The sequence below is a fragment of the Chenopodium album genome, chromosome 6 (assembly GCF_948465745.1).
Source record: "Chenopodium album chromosome 6, dcCheAlbu1.1, whole genome shotgun sequence".
NCBI classification, from domain to species: domain Eukaryota; kingdom Viridiplantae; phylum Streptophyta; class Magnoliopsida; order Caryophyllales; family Amaranthaceae; genus Chenopodium; species Chenopodium album.
In genome coordinates, this window is record NC_137839.1 from 54,560,188 (window position 1) to 54,578,045 (window position 17,858).

General features: G+C 34.3%; 1 protein-coding gene across 1 annotated transcript; it reads left to right on the plus strand.

Annotated features, from left to right (window-relative positions):
* Positions 1-6,217: 6,217 nt before the first annotated feature.
* LOC145636096 (pyruvate dehydrogenase E1 component subunit beta-like) lies at positions 6,218-15,131 on the plus strand. The gene is made up of 4 exons (XM_081687551.1): positions 6,218-6,490; positions 6,758-6,861; positions 7,044-7,078; positions 13,800-15,131. Exons 1-4 carry the CDS (start codon positions 6,412-6,414, stop codon positions 14,770-14,772), a joined length of 1,191 nt encoding a protein of 396 aa, XP_081543677.1. The 5' UTR covers positions 6,218-6,411; the 3' UTR covers positions 14,773-15,131.
* The last annotated feature ends 2,727 nt before the right edge of the window (positions 15,132-17,858 follow it).

Here is a 17,858-nt window from a genome sequence, read left to right on the forward strand (position 1 = left end):
CAAAACGGGCTTTTATGTTTTTTTTTGTCAAACCAAGCTTAATTTGGATTCTTAAGGGTTAAAATGTTTAACGGAATATTTTTCAGCACACAAATCGAGAAAAAAAATCTAATATATAATTAGAGAGTCAGTTAACGAGATCCTTCAAATCCCCAATGCTAAACTCTCATGCATTTAGGGTTTTTTTTTCTTTTTTCTTTAAATAACTACTCATCCTTATCCCATACTTTATTTATTAATTTTAAAACTTTTTATTTAAAAAAAAACAATAACTACACATACCACTTTTTTTTTTTTTTTGGGGGGGGGTATTTTTCCAAGGGACTACTACTAAGACATCTCTTTGTGTGTGTGTGTGTGTGTGTGTGTGTTTTTCTTTATTTGAACGTAGTATTATATATGCCATGCATTAGCACGGGTATACAATTCTTTTATCAACAATTAACTATAACACTCAAAATCCCCAACCCTTCAATTATTTACACTTTTTAGGGACAACCCTCTAAACAACATCCTTCTCTAATCATTAACACAAAAAAATGTACAGCACGCTTTTTGCGTGACTGGCCTCGCCAAATAACTGCTTGCAAAATATCAAAGTAACTCATAGAGCATTGATGGAATAACCCTTATGACACTAACCGAGTAACCCCAATAATACTGAACGAGTAACCTCTATAACTTTGACAAAGTAAATCCCATAATAGCTGGCCACATTGCATGGCCACCGGTAAGAGTAAGACCATGTTCTTTTAATTAGAGCAGAGAACATCAGATTTCAACAGAGAAGAAAAATGTTAGCAAGCCATAATGAGTGTTCGCATATTACTAATACTCAGTGGGATGGCTAAGTAGGCTTCAGCAGAACAAATCAAACCACAAGTACACAACAGACAATAACAACTCAAAAGAATAAGGTATAAGTTAACATCAAAATCAACTTCCCGTATTTTAAATATATTTTTTCTTATATTATATATTTAATATATCTCTAATATAATATATATATCCCGTACATTTTGCACGGGTACACTCTAGTAATAAAAAGTGCAAAGTGTGTCCCTTTAATGGTGACCGTTAACTGTAGGATAATGGCAAGGTTAAAACATAATCACTTAGTGTACCTTGAGGTTACAACGTGGAAGTTTGAAAAAGAGGGGACACAACTTGGAAAAGTGAATACACTAGATTACTATGTAGAAAACTGAATTGCTATTTGATGATATAAAAATACTCAAGATGACATTATTAATGACAATTTTACCATTACTTTCAACTGTTATTACATCCTCACCCATATTTACCTTCAAACTACAAATTTAGACCACCACACCACAACACCTACATTGCCACCACCACCAACCCCCAGGTCACCATCACCACCACCACCACCACCATCACACCGCCAGATGTTATTTAAATAGTTGTCGAAAATAGTATTAGTTTATTTCCAGTAAATATTATAGACATTTGTAGGAGATGTCCTAACCACGGTAAGGACGTCTCCTGTAAATGTCCTATCCGTGGGAGGGACATCTCCGACAGATGTCCCTAATACGGACATCTTCGACACATATTAGATGCAAACTTATTAATTTTGACTAATTATGAAAAATCTAATTAGATGCAAAACCATTAATATTGATTAATTGACTAATTATTTTCTACATATAAAAATAAAAAAAATAAAAACTTTTTTTAAAAAAATTCAAAAAAAATGGGTGGACATCTTAAGAAGATATCTCTACTGTGGAAATAATTTGAAAAGGATTAAATTCAATTCTCTCATCTACTACTAAATGTTCTTTCTCAATTAGTGAAATCTTAATTTATTAACAGTTCCATAAAAGTCTACCACTGGAAGAAAATCTATAACAGATATCCTCCATGTGGGGGATACATCTAAAAGGAGATGTCTCTAACGTGGTAGGGACATCTCTGACAGATGTCTCCAGGCCACCACGTTGAGGACATTTTCGACAGACGTTCGTAACCAACAAAAAAAAAAAAAAAAAAAAACTTGCCGGCATTTCCCCCATATTTGCTTCCCTTGACGAGGCATGACGGTGGTGGCGTCTATCTCGCGCTCGCCTTGGTTAACGGAGATCGACCGATGTTGCGTGGTGGGATGCTGCCATCATAACGAGGTGGTTGTCGTTTAGGTTGTGATTAGGGATGGCAATGAGTCCTAAACCCGACCCATATTTTAGCCTTAAATTTTAGACTCGATGGGTCTGGGTCGGATTTGGGTCTAAGCATAATGGGTTGGGTCTGGGTCCAAAAATTGTAGACCCAGACCCGACCCAGATCCGACCCATGGACCCATTTTTTATTTTTATTTTTTTCATAAATAATAAATATATATTAGTTATAATATTATTAAAAAAAATCACTTAATATACTATGCATTAGAGGTTAAGAAGATAAACTTTAGTGAAAGTGAGCAAATAAAACACCAAGCAACCAAGAAATTAAGTTTTACGTGGTATGATTTTTTTTTTTTCTTACATTGTCTTTAGTTTTTAATGAATAAATTATTTGTGTGTATGTCAAAAATATGAACACATTTTTTTTAATGCATCTTTTATCATTTTAAAATAGTAGTATAATTATAAATTTATAATATATATACTAAATTATAAAATAAATTAATAAAAATCATAGTTAGACCCGTTTTAGACCCGAGACTCGCTAGCCCCGATGGATCTGGGTCTGATTTTTTAAGACCCGGTGGGTTTGGGTCGGATCTGGGTCCACCTCCGAAATTCCGGCTCTAGGTTTGGGTCTCAGTGGACCCGACCCAGACCCGAACCATTGCAATCCCTGGTTGTGATGGTGTTGTGGGTGGTGGCGGCTTGGTGAACAGTGTGAAGGAGATGGTGGTGTATGAGGTAAATTGAATTGGGGGAAGGAATTATTTTCTCCCTCAAAGGGAGTATAAGGGTATGTAGGTCATTCTTAATGTCGCCCTGAGTATTTTTATTTCATCCAATAGTAGCTCCCGGGAAAAAAAAAATTACAAATTACAATCCTTACTAGAGTGTACCCGTGCAAAATGCACGGGATGTATATTATACTAGAGATATATTAAATATAAAATATAAGAAAAAATATACTTAAAATACGGGAAGTTGATTTTGATGTTAACTTAGACCTTATTCTTTTGAGTTGTTATTGTCTGTTGTGTATTTGTGGTTTGATTTGTTCTGCTGAAGCCTACTTAGCCATGCTACTGAGTATAAGTAATATGCGAACACTCGTTCTGGCTTGCTGACATTTCTCTTCTCTGTTGAAATCTGATGTTCTCTGCTCTACTTAAAAGAACATGGTGTTACTCTTACCGGTGGCCATGCAATGTGGGTAGTTATTATGGGATTTACTTTGTCAAAGTTATAGAGGTTACTCATTCAATATCATTGGGGTTACTCGGTTAGTGTCATAAGGGTTATTGCATAAATGCTCTAGGAGTTACTTTGATATTTTGCAAGCAGTTTTTCGGCAAGGCAGTCACGCAAAAAGCGTGATGTACATTTTTTTGAGTTAATGATTAGAGAAGGATGTTGTTTAGAGGGTTGTCCCTAAAAAGTGTATATAATTGAAGGGTTGAGGATTTTGTGTTATAGTTGATTGTTGATAAAGGAATTGTATACATGTGCTAATGCATGACATATATAATACTACGTTCAAATAAAGAAAAAAATACACACACACACAAAGTGAAATCTTAGCATTAGTTCCTTGGAAAAATACCCCCCCCCCCCAAAAAAAAGTGGTATGTTTAGGGTTCGTTTGGCATCGTTGTGGTTTTCTGTTTTTTGGTTTTTTGTTTTTTAAAAGTATATTGTATATGTCACATAATGAGTCAAAAATTATTTAGACTTATTAAAATCATGATAATTTTGAAAACTGACAACAGAAAAGTGAAAACTCCTTTTTCTTGTTTTCTGTTTTTGGTTTTTAGTTATAAAAAAAACAGGAAACTGAAAACCAAAAATGATGCCAAACAAGCCCGTAGTTATTTGTTTTTTTTTAAAATAAAAAGTTTTAAAATTAATAAATAAAGTATGGGATAAGGATGGGTAGTTATTTAAAGAAAAAAGAAAAAAAACCCCTAAATGCATGAGAGTTTAGCATTGGGGTTTTGAAGGATTCTCGTTAACTGACTCTCTAATCATATCATATAACTAATATATAAAGCTAAACTTTTAGCCAGGCGACGAGATAACGACACTTGGCGTTCCAACTTTTCGCCAAGTGTCGCGCCACGTAGGTTAGAGTTATATAGAATTTAATTTGTAGGATAAAAAAGTTAATTTAGAATTCTATTTTCAATCAAATTTGGATAGAATTTTAGGATAGAATTGTTAATTTAGAGTTTTATTTTCGATAAAGTAGCAATATTTCATATTTACAAATTAAATTATAATTTATTAAAAAAATTTATAACACTCATACATTATCATATAAATTTATTTTTTTATCATAGTATTTTTTTTGGAGCGAAGGAATTAGCTCAAAATGCACCACATCCATTATTTATAACATATTCTAATAAATTAAAACAATATACATTACAATCTAATATAATTTTATTACTGTGTGTAGACCTATCAATCGGGTCGGGTCACGAGTCATTTCGGATAGGGTCATTATTTCAGGTAACGGGTCAAGAAATGTTTTTCACCAATATTATTATTAGTCATTACATGCCTACTATATAGTTTAAGTCATCACAAAAACACATCAATTCCTAACTAATTTTGTATTAATGATATGTTTTAAAATTTGACATATAGATTAAAAATTTATCTTAAAATTCAATAAACAACCCGGGCATCGCACGGGCAGAAAACTATTAACTAATATATAAAGCTAAACTTTTAGCCAGGTGACGAGACAGCGACACTTGGCGTTCAAACTTTTTGCCAAGTGTCATGCCACGTAGGATAGAGTTATATAAAATTCAATTTGTAGGATAAAAAAGTTAGTTTAGAATTTTATTTTCAATCAACTTGGATATAATTTTAGGATAAATTTGTTAATTTAGAGTTTTATTTTTGATAAAGTACCAATATTTCATTTGTACAAATTGAATTATAATTTTATTCAAAAAAAAAATTAGATTATAACTCTCATAAATTATCCTATAAATTTATTTTTTGTATCATAATATTTTTTTGGAGCGAAGGAATTAGTTTAAAATGTACCACATCCATGGCTTATAATATATTCTAATCAATTAAAATAATATACTTCACAATCTAATATAATTTTATTACTGTGTGTAGACCTGTTAATTAGGTCGGGTCACGAGTCATTTCAGACAGGGTCAAGAAATGTTTTTCACCAATATTATTATTTACAGAGGTTTTTCAGTGTGGCAAGCCACATGGTGCGGCATGGATTACTTGTATTTTAGGGTTACTTGTATTCTGGGGTTACTTGTAGGGTGTTACTTGTATTCGGGGTTACTTGTATAAGTTACTTGTATTATGAGGTTACTTATATGGTTATTTGTATCGTGGGGTTACTTGTATTCTGAGTAACTCCTACAAGTAACTCCAAACAAAAATCTCATACCAAACCAGTAATACTTTACAAGTAACCCCTGATTAAAACCAGTAACACCCATACAAGTAACCCTATAATACAAATAACACCTATAAGTAACCCCTGACAAAACTAGTATCACCCTACAAGTAACCCGACCAAAACCAGTAACACCCATACAAGTAACCCCAGAATACAAGTAACACCTACAAGTAACCCCTGCAAAATCAATAACACCCTACAAGTAACTCCGACCAAAACCAGTAACACCCATACAAGTAACCTTGGAATGCAAGTAACATTTACAAGTAACCCTTGACAAAACCAGTAACACTCTACAAGTAACTTTTGTCGCACCATGTGTCCAGCCACATACAAAAATTTGTATATTATTATTAGTCATTATATGTCTACAAGTTTAAATCGTTACAAAAATACATCGATTCCTAACTAATTTTGTATCAATGATATATTATAAAATTTGACATATAAATTAAAATATATCTTAAAATTTAATAAACAACCCGGACACAAGATTAGTTATATGTTTGATTCAAATTCTACCGTTGACAAGAACCACCTGTATGTTTGTTGGTTGGCAAACTAACTTTTAACAGCACAAGAGAAAAGTAGGCGATGCAATCGAAGTACACTCTTAACAACAAAACCCATTAACTTGTGGTGACGAAATTAAACCCAAGTAAAGAACAATGTTATTTGTTGTTGCTGCTTCAAACCTGTAAACACTCCTACACTACTTTCTTCCCTAAATTTCTCCGCCCAATTTTCTTCTTCCTATAAAAATTCATCAATCACCCAACTTTTCTCTCTCCTTCATCTTTCTACCAGTACCAATTTCCAATGGCTGCTACCATTCAGTCTTTAGTTGCTCCTTCATTTTTCTCTGCTGTCAATTCAATCGATTCCAAGAAATTTAATGGTAAAATTTTGATTTCTTTGTTTCTGTTGCGTTTTAGTATTTTAGATTTGAATTGGGTTTTCGGAGATTCATTCAATATTGTTTGTGGTAGGATTTACGTTGGTTTGATTCATCTGATGCTAGTAGATTCCAAGTTTGCAATAATACACAATCACAATGATATATTTTGTAATTTCTATGAGATTTTTCTTAATGATTAGTGGGGTTTTGATTGATTTGTTGATTAGTTTTATAAAATTGTTATTAATTAATTTTATGCTAATTTAGGAAGGAAAGTTGGGTTTGTGGCAGTAAGATCTGACCTCAATGCAAAACGTGGCTCGATGCCGGGCCATTGCCGGACCGGGAATTTGGTTTCTCAAGCTGTTGCTGTGAGTAATTTCTATCCAAATATCTAACAATGTATCCTAAATCATTAGGATATATGCTTATATTATTACTTGTATTAGGCTACATTTTTCTAGAAAAAAAAATAAAATAAATCTAATCATGCATTGTGCATTTCTGAAATTAGGAATTTGAACTTGATTTTAATGTTGTTATATATTTGCAGACACCAGCAGCTTATACCGCGACTTCAAAAACCGGGTATGCTATATTGCCTTTTATGCCATTTTTCCATGTGATTATTTTGGACCTTGGAGATTTTGGCTTGTTGCTAGTTCTTTATACATAAAAATATAGTACATAGATTTCTCAAATATGTTGGTATTATTGGTTGTTAGAGTTTTTACTAGTTTCTTATACATCCAAACAAAGTACATTTATTTCTCTAATATGTTGGTATTTGCTTACTTTACCGGTGATTAGTGCTTTTTCATGTTTAAACAAAGTACTACCTTTGTTAATTTTTAGTTGCAACTTTGGAATATTTTATATCTCACAAATAATACCCCAAAGTTGCAACTAAAAGTTAACGGAGGTAGTACATATATTTCTCTGTCTATGTTGTGGATGTGCTGGTAGCATATAAGATTCGATTACATTTGAATTCACTCTAAGAATAGAAATCACTCTTAACTATGTAAGACAACTAATCTAATAACTCGTTTGCATCCATTGGTATATCTTTTGAAGTTTGAACCTCTCTTCTATAGTCACAATACTCACAAACCTATGATTTGGAATGATACTCTTTGAACTATGCTTTTGGTTGGAAAACTTACTCTAAGGGGGCGCTTGGAATGGGGGTAATAAATTAAGGGGGTACTAAAAGTCAAATTAGGTAGATTATAGTTGATTAGAGGTATTATTGTAGGGAGACAAAGTGTTTATGAATGAATTAAGGTTGTAGTGACATAAGGAAAAGAGAGAGGTTGGAGGAATCATTACCCTCAAAATGAGGGTAATAGGTTACCCACCCTCCACCTAGTGTAAACTATTACCCCAAAAATAAGGGTAATAGTTCCCTTTCTTCACCTATCACCACACCATCACTATATAAATCTTCTTACAATCACATCATCACTAGCTCTCCCTCTCCTATGTTTACTTTGATTTTGGTTTGACTTTTATTACCCCTTAATTTAATACTCTTAATCCAAGTGCCCCCTAAGTAAATAATCTTTTTCAAAGTTTACGTGGTAAGGATATATTTCTCAACCTTTTCATTGGTTTTAGTCTATGATAGAAGCCAACATTATTTAGAAAGCATGTAACCACTTTTTTTTGGGTACGTAAGGGATTTCTATGTGTTAGTGTGCACATTCTTTCTCCTAGTCCATTTTCCTTGGCTTATTCCGAGTTCAAACATTTTAGATTACTAAATAATAAATGATGAGAGTTCTAGCTCTTTTTATATTACATGATGGAGTCTGGCAAACTATAATTTTTGGGATATTCTCATTATCTGCACATTTTACTTTTTTCATTGGTAGCCACTTTTTTCGGATTATCAATGTTAAACCTGAACCTATAATATTTCTCAAATGTGACCTTAATTATGATTTTTCCGTTAACATTCTATTTAAAATCTAACTATAGTTAACCTTTTGCTCACTCTTACCTTCTTCTTTGTTCTCAACGCTCAACTTTTCTACCATTAACAAACATTCACTCTCTCTCTCCTCCATTAAAACACCTTATTCCTCCCCCTTTCCTGGCCCACCAATTGACTTGCCATTGTTACCTCTCTTCTTCCCCAAATCCCCTCCCTCAGCACTTGTTTCTGGCCCCGCCATCGACTACCATTACCATTGTCGAAGACCGGATTGTGTTCTATGAAGTTTGAGTTGATTGCCTTGATTCTATGCTTAGTTTTTCTTGGTTAAGAAGGGTGTTAGTTTTGTGAAGGTCATTGTTGTATAATAAGTAATCTACAAACCAAGTGGAGCCTTTTTCGTATTATATGTGTTTCAAATTACTTAAAGGATTCAATTTCCTCTCTATCTTGTCATTCTTCAGTGTATTCGACTATAGACTATACTGTTCTTCTTCTCTAACTTTGAGGTCTTTTATTGTTCTAATTCTCACATTACGACCTATATCAAACAATTCTTGTTTAACTCTCGTCTTATACTCCCTTAAGTCCCTAATTATATAATTCAAATCTTCCGTATTTACTACAATTAAACACTTATTCTCGCACTCGATATTTGACTCGTGGAGAATATTGTTGGCGTAAGGCGTAAGCGGCAGCCACATAACATCCACCATAGCAGTCAATTTTTACACCACTCCAAACAAAATCTACTAAGAACAAGAACTGAGGCGGTGTTATGGTGGTGGCTAGAGCTATTCAACTACGTATATCCGATTCAATCCGATTCGAAAATTCAGATATTTTTGAACGGAGAAATTGCGATCCGATCCGATCCAAAATTTTCGGATATTCGGATTTTCAGATTGGATAATCGGATTTTCAGATTGGATCATCGAATTTACAAATCGGTGTTAAAATTTTCGTACAAATCCGATTCAAAATTCGAAATTTTTTTCGGAAACAAATCTGAAATATCCAAAACCTTAAAATTGGATTGAATATCCAAAATTTCGGGTCGGATCATCAAATTTTCGGACCGGATATTCCTGAACACGTCAACACCCCTAGTGGTGGCGGTTGAAATTATAATATAAAGAGATGAGAATAGGGAAAGAACATTAAAACTTATTCAATCCATTTCAAGAACAATTTAGAAGGCTTTAAATAGGAAAGTGCTACTAATAAACTACCATTTTTTAATTAAGAATCCTAGGATACTAACATTCCTAAATAATAGAAACTGATTTTGATCACGTTATTCTAGCACTCCATATTGATTCAAAATCACATACACAATTGCTAAATCTTGCTACTAACTACAATGGTCTATATTGCAATGGACTTCGACGTACACTCTTTTTTTAGGGCCTGTTCTCATACGTTGAAATTCAGTTCAGTCAGCTCCCCTCCTAATTTCCTTCTCTTAAAAAATATTTTCAGTTTAGCTTAGTTAAGTCAATGAGAACAGACCCTTAATCTCAACACGAACATGTAACCAAACACTTGACTTTAGAAGAGCATGCAATATCCCACTTTGAATTTCATAACGTCTTACTAGATGTTTAAATTTGTGATGCACATCTCATCATCTACACAATATTGTTGATGCACATCATCACCAACATGATATTCTCATAACCAAACCTTACTTTTTTTTTTTTTTGTTAATGCACTTCTCATCCGTTGTTTGATCTTACATTCAATGGAGCTCTCTCCATTAACTCTCTTTGGCATTGTTTTGTAATTGACCATGTCAACTTGCATTGTACTAAAAATCTTTAGTATAATCTTGGAAACCGTCTCTGCGTTGATTATAACTACTACACTTGTATTTACCTCAAATAATTTTTTGCCCTCTTTTTCACATGATTACATCCCTTTTCATGGGCAAAAAAGGAACCCATCACCGGTGGAGCACATCACACCAACCATTACTTCCTTTATGGTTTAACACAAAAAACACTCACAATGCAAGAAAACTTCTCTAAAAAAAACTTATTGCTCACTAACAATGAAATCAAGTTGTGTTGCTTTCTCTTAATTTTATTTTAAAAATTAATTACTCTCTTTCTCTCTCTCTCTCTTTTTTTTTTTAAAAAAAATCTTCATCTCTTTCACTTTCCCTAAGATCTAACCAGGAGCTCTTGATACCATGATTTAACCCACTAACAAACCCATTAACAACTATATTTATTTGACTCTTCCTTAACGGTATAACCAACCTAATACTCCTAAAAATACTCCACCCAACTATTGACCAACTTCCTGAATAATAGCTAACTAGTCACACACATCCCACTACTTTAAAGCACTACAACTAACACACCTCGTGCTTTAAAGAGCATGGTTCATTGTAACGTAAACTACTACAATAATTCTCTTTGCTACGGACTATGCACTATGGAGATACAAGCAACCACAACCACAAACACGCATTCACAATTTGGACACGACAATGAACTTACGACTTTAATCCACCCTTCATGAGCCATCAAGGAACTCATCAACTCATCAAATGTATATGTTATGAGTCCTTAGACTCCAAAATTGCGATAACAATATGTTTATTATCTTTCATTTTGTGAACGCTTCTCACTACCCTACTAACATTAGTCTCATTAGTATTGGTATCACCATAAATTCTCATTTGACTTACAATTCTAGATACTCTAGACAAGAAACCTTAGATAATGTCTATATCTTGCATTGCCATGCTCTCAAAAATGCTATGTAAATTTTGAAACAAGAATATTTCGGTGATAAGAAGGTGACTACCGTTAAATTGCAAACACTACATAGTGTAGCATGATATTGCAAGATAGCAAAGCTATCCAAAGTTTCCTGTGTAGAGTATCCAAATTTATAAGTCAAATGACAATTTACGGTGATACTTGTGACTAATTTTAGTAAGGTATTGAGAATCCTTCACAAATGAAAGATTATAAACATGTTACTGAAATTTTGGAGTCTAAAGACTCATTAGCATATACATATGATGAGTTGATGAGGCCCTTAATGGCTCGTGAAGAAAGGATGGATAATTCATGTCGAGGAATATTGTCGTGTTCAAGTTGTGATTGCGTGTTTGTGGTCATGGTTGGCTGTATCTCCGCAATTCGTAGCAAAGAGAATTATTGAAGTAGTTTACGTTGTAGTGATGCATGCTATGCTCTTTAAAGTAAGGGGGTGTGTTAGTTGTAGTGCTTCAAAGTAATGCGATGTGCGTGACAATTAGCTATTATTTCTTGTGTCAATAGTGAACTACTCACGCTCACCCTACTACTTTGAAGCACTAGAACCAACACACCCCCTTGCTCCAAAGAGCATGTATCACTACAACGTAAACTACTTCGATAATTCTACGACAAATCCCAATGAAATAAGACGATGTTCCTTGTTTCACTCAAACTCTCTCTTTTTTTTTATTTTATTTATTTATTATTATTTTTTTTTAAATATTGTATTTTGATTTAGGATTGAACCAGGTGAAACTATAGTATAAAGAGATGAGAAAGGGGAAAGAACATTAAAACTTATATTCAATAATCCATTCCAAGAATAATCTACAAGGCTTTAAATACGAAAGTGCTACTAATAAACTACATTATTTAAATAAGAACCCTAGGCTACCAACATTCCTAAATAATAGGAACTGATTTTGATCACGTTACTCAACAGTGGCAGTGGCTTGGTGGGAGTAAGGTTTTGATTTTGTTGGCTATTGTTTCGAAGTGCTTGAGGTGGCAGCGATGGTGGTAGTAAGGTGGTTTGAATTCATTTTTGTGAAGTTTGGGACTGAATTTAGGAGAAAAAGAGAGTATGAGAGGAGAAAAGCTTGATACTCCCTCCATGTTTTTTTAAGTGTTACAGTTTGATCGGCTCATAGTTTTAGGCAATTTAATTGACTTAAATAAAATAAGAAGTAAGTCGGGTAGTAGGAGTATTAAAAAATTTTAAAAGAAAGATAGTGGGGTTAATAGTTTATTGAAAAGTAATGAATGTTAAAGGAAAGATAAACTTAAAAAAATAGTAGTGGGTTTGGATATAGCCCATGAGAGGAGAGAGACATAATATTTTAATGTAGCTTTTTGCCAAAAAAAAAGGAAGTGTAACACTTATTAAAACACGGAGGGAGTAACTTAACCAAAATTATATAAAATAAGAATTTATATAATTTTAACCGAAATCATCAGTAAGCTCACATTTTAGAAATTTTACAAGTTCAAAGCTATCATTGGTGGCTGAAAAAAATAATTGGCTACTAATGAAAAAATTCAACAATACATTGCTACAATCAAGAATTTCCCTAATTTGTTCTTCATGTGGAGGTGAGGGCTTGTGCCTTTAGGAAGAACTAGGAGTGAGCATAACAGGGTACCCTCGTAAATTTCTTGGAACCGGAACCAGAATCTGTTGTAACCAGAATCCGGTTCCGATTTAGGGTACAGGTACCTGTATTTTGCAATTTTTAATTAAAAAATTGTAGGGTCATAAATTTACAGTTTGCAAATATAACAAACCAAAAATAGTTGTTTACCAAATTTAATACATATAGTTATAACAATTATTTTTATTTATATCAAGTAAAAATTGGCGTTAAATTGATATATGATTTGGGCTTAAGTAACACTTTTATTAGGTTACAGGGTACCCTATAGGTTCCGGTTCCAAAAAATCGAGAACCAGAATCAGATGCAACAGGTTCTCTATTTTACTACTCGGAACTGGAACCTCTTGTGCCGTTCCTAACAGATTTCGGTTCCGATTCAGGGTACCCTGAACTTTTGCTCACCCCTAGGAAGAACTTTATCACCAACTTTTCAATATAGAAGCCTTGTAGTTGTATTACTATAAGCATGAAGGATTGCACTTCCTATTCTAGTATTATGAACTGAGAAAGTGAGAAGTGATTATCACAAACCCAAATCTTTGGCATTTTTATCTACGTATCTATGAAGGGGAAGTAGTGATGCTTTTTAATATGATATACTTGTATATAATGAGGAATGAAAGATAAAACAAGTATATCGTATTATTACTATTATATACTGCGTTTGGCTATTTTTATACTAGAATTAGTGGGTAGAAAATTTCTGCATATGCTTTTTTGTTAATTTTTTGCAAATATATTTCGATGTTTTTAGAGTTGACTTGTTTGGTAATTCTTTTTGCTAAATGTGGATGCAAACCATTGTGCAACATGTACCTTTCATTCATTATTGTTCAACGTTCATACTATGTATGCTGTGGTTCAGCTGATTTCACATAGACAAATATTTTGCTACTGGGTTTGCTATTTCAATTGTCTAAAATTTCTTGGATTGTCAGGCATGAGGTCTTGCTCTTCGAAGCACTTCGTGAAGGTCTTGATGAAGAAATGGAAAGGGATGCTCGCGTATGTGTCATGGGTGAAGATGTGGGTCACTATGGTGGATCTTACAAGGTTACTAAAGGACTGGCCCCAAAATATGGAGATCTTAGAGTTCTTGACACCCCAATCGCTGAAAATTCCTTCACGGGAATGGGCATTGGAGCTGCTATGACTGGCTTAAGGCCTGTTATTGAGGGAATGAATATGGGATTCCTTTTATTGGCGTTCAACCAAATCTCGAACAATTGTGGCATGCTACATTACACTTCTGGCGGCCAATTTACCATTCCTGTGGTCATTCGTGGCCCTGGTGGTGTTGGACGGCAGCTTGGGGCTGAGCATTCACAACGTCTTGAGTCTTACTTCCAATCAATTCCTGGTATCCAAATGGTTGCATGCTCCACCCCTTACAATGCTAAAGGACTGATGAAAGCCGCAATTAGGAGTGAGAACCCTGTTATTCTTTTTGAGCATGTTCTGCTTTACAACCTTAAGGAGAGGATTCCTGATGAAGAATATGTTCTATCATTGGAAGAAGCAGAGATGGTAAGACCTGGGGAACATATAACAATCTTGACCTATTCCCGTATGAGATACCATGTGATGCAGGCGGCCAAGACACTGGTCAACAAAGGGTATGACCCTGAGGTGATCGATATCCGCTCATTAAAGCCCTTTGATTTGCACACAATTGGAAACTCCATTAAGAAGACCCACAGAGTGCTGATTGTCGAAGAGTGCATGAGAACAGGTGGTATTGGTGCTAGTCTGACAGCTGCTATTAACGAAAACTTCAATGATTATTTGGATGCCCCGGTCGTATGTTTATCATCTCAAGACGTACCTACTCCCTATGCTGGAACTTTGGAAGAATGGACTGTGGTTCAACCTGCTCAAATTGTTACTGCAGTCGAGCAGCTGTGCAGGTAGGGAATCATTCAGTGGAGCTTTCTATTCTTAATTTACCCCGTCCCCTCAAATCTATTTTTAATTTTAAGCAATTGGATTCTTATGTATTTTAGTAGTTAGCAAATTATATATTGTCTTCGTATATTGCTGATATAACTTAGTTGAGCCCTGTTGCTCCTAGATTTCCTTGGCAACTTTGTTGTTTGCCAATGAAGAACTTTGCTTACGGCGTTTGCTGTTGGAATTTTTGGAGTTTTGGCTATAGTTGGAATTGTGCTTGAAGATTAGATTTTGTAGGAATTTATTGTCTTCAAGGAGACAGATTTGGTTTGTTTTTATCATGTTTCAGTTAATTCAAAGCTACTCGTTTCAAAAGTATATTTCAAAATTTTTCTTCATATTTACCTCATTGATGGATACACTAGTTCTATCATCCAGAGACACTCTGTTTGCTCTTTTGATGGCCGATTATCAATGGAGAAGGTTAACCATATTTTTTTTTGAACAAATTTAACACATCTTAAATGTGCTACATTGAGTGGATCCGGGTGCTTTGTCTCTTTTGTTCACCAAGAAGCCATGTCTTATTTGTATATTGTATTACTCCGTAGTATACTAGTAGTACGTTAGCTGATAAAACAATAAAAAAATGTATCTCAATGTTTTTTCTTTCTTTCTTAAATCTTGCGTCAATAGTATTTTGTTTTTATAATAAATGTAATTTTAAATTTTAATCTTACGTGGTGCTTTAAAATAACAATCATACATGGCATAATGCTATACATAATACTCTAAAAATACTAATCTTGCGTGGCACTCTAGTGTTTTTTAAAAAATAAAAATTCTACGTAGCTCTCTCTAAAAATTCGGGAAAAAACTCCTCTTTAAATATATATACTAGCTTTGTGCCCGTACGATGTCCGGATTGTTGATAAAATTTTAGGACAAACTTTTATGCTTTTGATAATGGAGGATATTTAGACATACGATATCCTAACGTTTAATTATAGAACAAAAATTTGTGTATATATCCAATGTACGTATAGTAATACATCGAGGTAACTTTTATTGAATTAAGGGTAACTTTTAGACTTTTTTGGGTAACTTTTATCAATACAGTATTGTAGACACCTAAAAATGTCTCCCCAAAACCAAGTCCGATGATAAATAACCTTTCACCGCCACTGTTGGTCGGGTTTAGTATTTAATCCCGAGAGTGCTTAAAAAATCGTATTTTATTAAATTCATATTTTTGAAAGGTCCATGGATCAGTCTTGGTGTTTGGTAAAAGCATAGTTTTAATTTAAGCCCAAACCTTTTTTTATTTTATTATTATTTTTGGCCCAAATATTTTATTTAATTTTATTTATTATTTATTATTTTAGCCCGAATATTAAAAGTCAGAAAAAAGCCCGTAATTATCAATCGGCACTCAAAAAGCCGAAAGAAATTAGGGTTAAAAATGAATTTAGACGGAAAAGTGGACTGGAGTTGACCGTGTCACGGTCAGGCTTGACCGTGTCACGGTCAGGCTTGACCGTGTCACGGGAACTCTTCCCGTCTGACGGTGGGACTTCCCGTGACACGGGAGGTCTACCGTGACACGGGGAGTTCCGTGTCCTTTCCGCGTAAACCCTTAACGCGTTTTCCGTTCCGTTTTCTGAAAATCTCCCGCGACACTCCAAAGACTGACCGTGTCACGGGAACTTGTACCGTCTGACGGTACTGTCTAACCGTGTCACGGTACAGTCTGACCGTGTCACGGGATTTTTTTTAGGGTTTTTTTTATCATTTTAGGGTTCCGTGTGCTCCCTCAGCCCATTTCCCTATAAATACCCCCTCATTTCTGATGAACGGGGCAACGAGAATTCTATTATTCTTATTTCTCTCTCTTCTATGCTCTTAACCTAAACACTAGCCTACCCTTTTCACTTCAAAATTCCCTCTTCAAGCACTCAAAGGAGTCCATATTTTACTCGAGGTTCTATCCTTAAACCAAGGCGTGAAAGGTAGAATCGTTTGAGGGTTTGGCCCCAAAATTAACCTTGTTTTTTATTTAATTTAATTATTGTTTTATTATTTCCTTGAAGTTACTAACTTGTTTTATTATTTTGTAGTTGCAAACAAACAGATTCAAAGTAAGAGTTATGCTCTTTTTATTATTTTTTTTCTAACGATGTTTTTTCTGTTGTTAGAATTATGATTAAATTGGTTCTTTTTATGTTTATATTGATTCTATTATTTATTTTGATCACAATATTACATGTTAATGGGAATATGTAATTGAAAATCACACCTAATAAGATAATTTGGACAACCGGTTTAGGTTCCTTTTAATCTTGTTGTTTAATCAAGTGATCACAACATTTTAGAATTATATGTTGCATTAATATTCAACCAATTTAGCTTAATAATAGTTTGGAGCAAATTGAGTATTTTGTTTGTATGCCTTTGAGATCGCAGGAATCACTTTTCACTATAAGAATCGAGTAGAGGCCAATACGGGCGAATGTGACTCCATGACTCACTTCGTACCATCATCCCCGATCCTCCTTTCGTGGTTCCGAACCATATGGAGTTAGTAATCTCATGGATTATGAATGGGGTGTAACCTTCACGGGTCAATCGTTGTTGCCTATCGTTGTCCCTTATCGTGGTTGCCTTTTTATGATCCGTGGACGGTTTACAAGTTCCTTAAAAACTTGTTGGCGGCTCCCTACTTCCCTTGTCCCTAATCGTATTATGTCAATTCCCACTTCCTATGAGTGCCAAGCATATTCACAACATGCTTTTTAACGTAGGCGCACTTCGAGCGACGCCTACAATTTGGCGACTCCACTGGGGAGGATTCTTAATTATTTATCGATTTGAGTGATCGGTATTTAATTAAGATGAGTGGATGAGACTTGAAAGATTCTTGAAAAAATATTCCTGTGATTAATTTGGCATTTTTGCATCTGCATAGACGTTTTAACGTCGCATTCAGGTCTGTCCCGTAGGAAAAATTGGATAACTTGGTTGCGCGCAAAAGCAAACAGGGCACCAGTCAGATTTTCTGACTGCCGTGTCACGGCAGAGTCTGCCGTGTCACGGTACAGTGTACCGTC

Excerpts from the sequence above, each read along its gene's own strand:
- LOC145636096 (XM_081687551.1), top strand. The coding sequence starts at position 6,412 with ATGGCTGCTACCATTCAGTCTTTAGTTGCTCCTTCATTTTTCTCTGCT. Across the intron at positions 6,491-6,757 it reads CGATTCCAAGAAATTTAATG|GAAGGAAAGTTGGGTTTGTG; the intron begins GTAAAATTTTGA and ends ATGCTAATTTAG. Across the intron at positions 7,079-13,799 it reads ACCGCGACTTCAAAAACCGG|GCATGAGGTCTTGCTCTTCG; the intron begins GTATGCTATATT and ends TTGGATTGTCAG.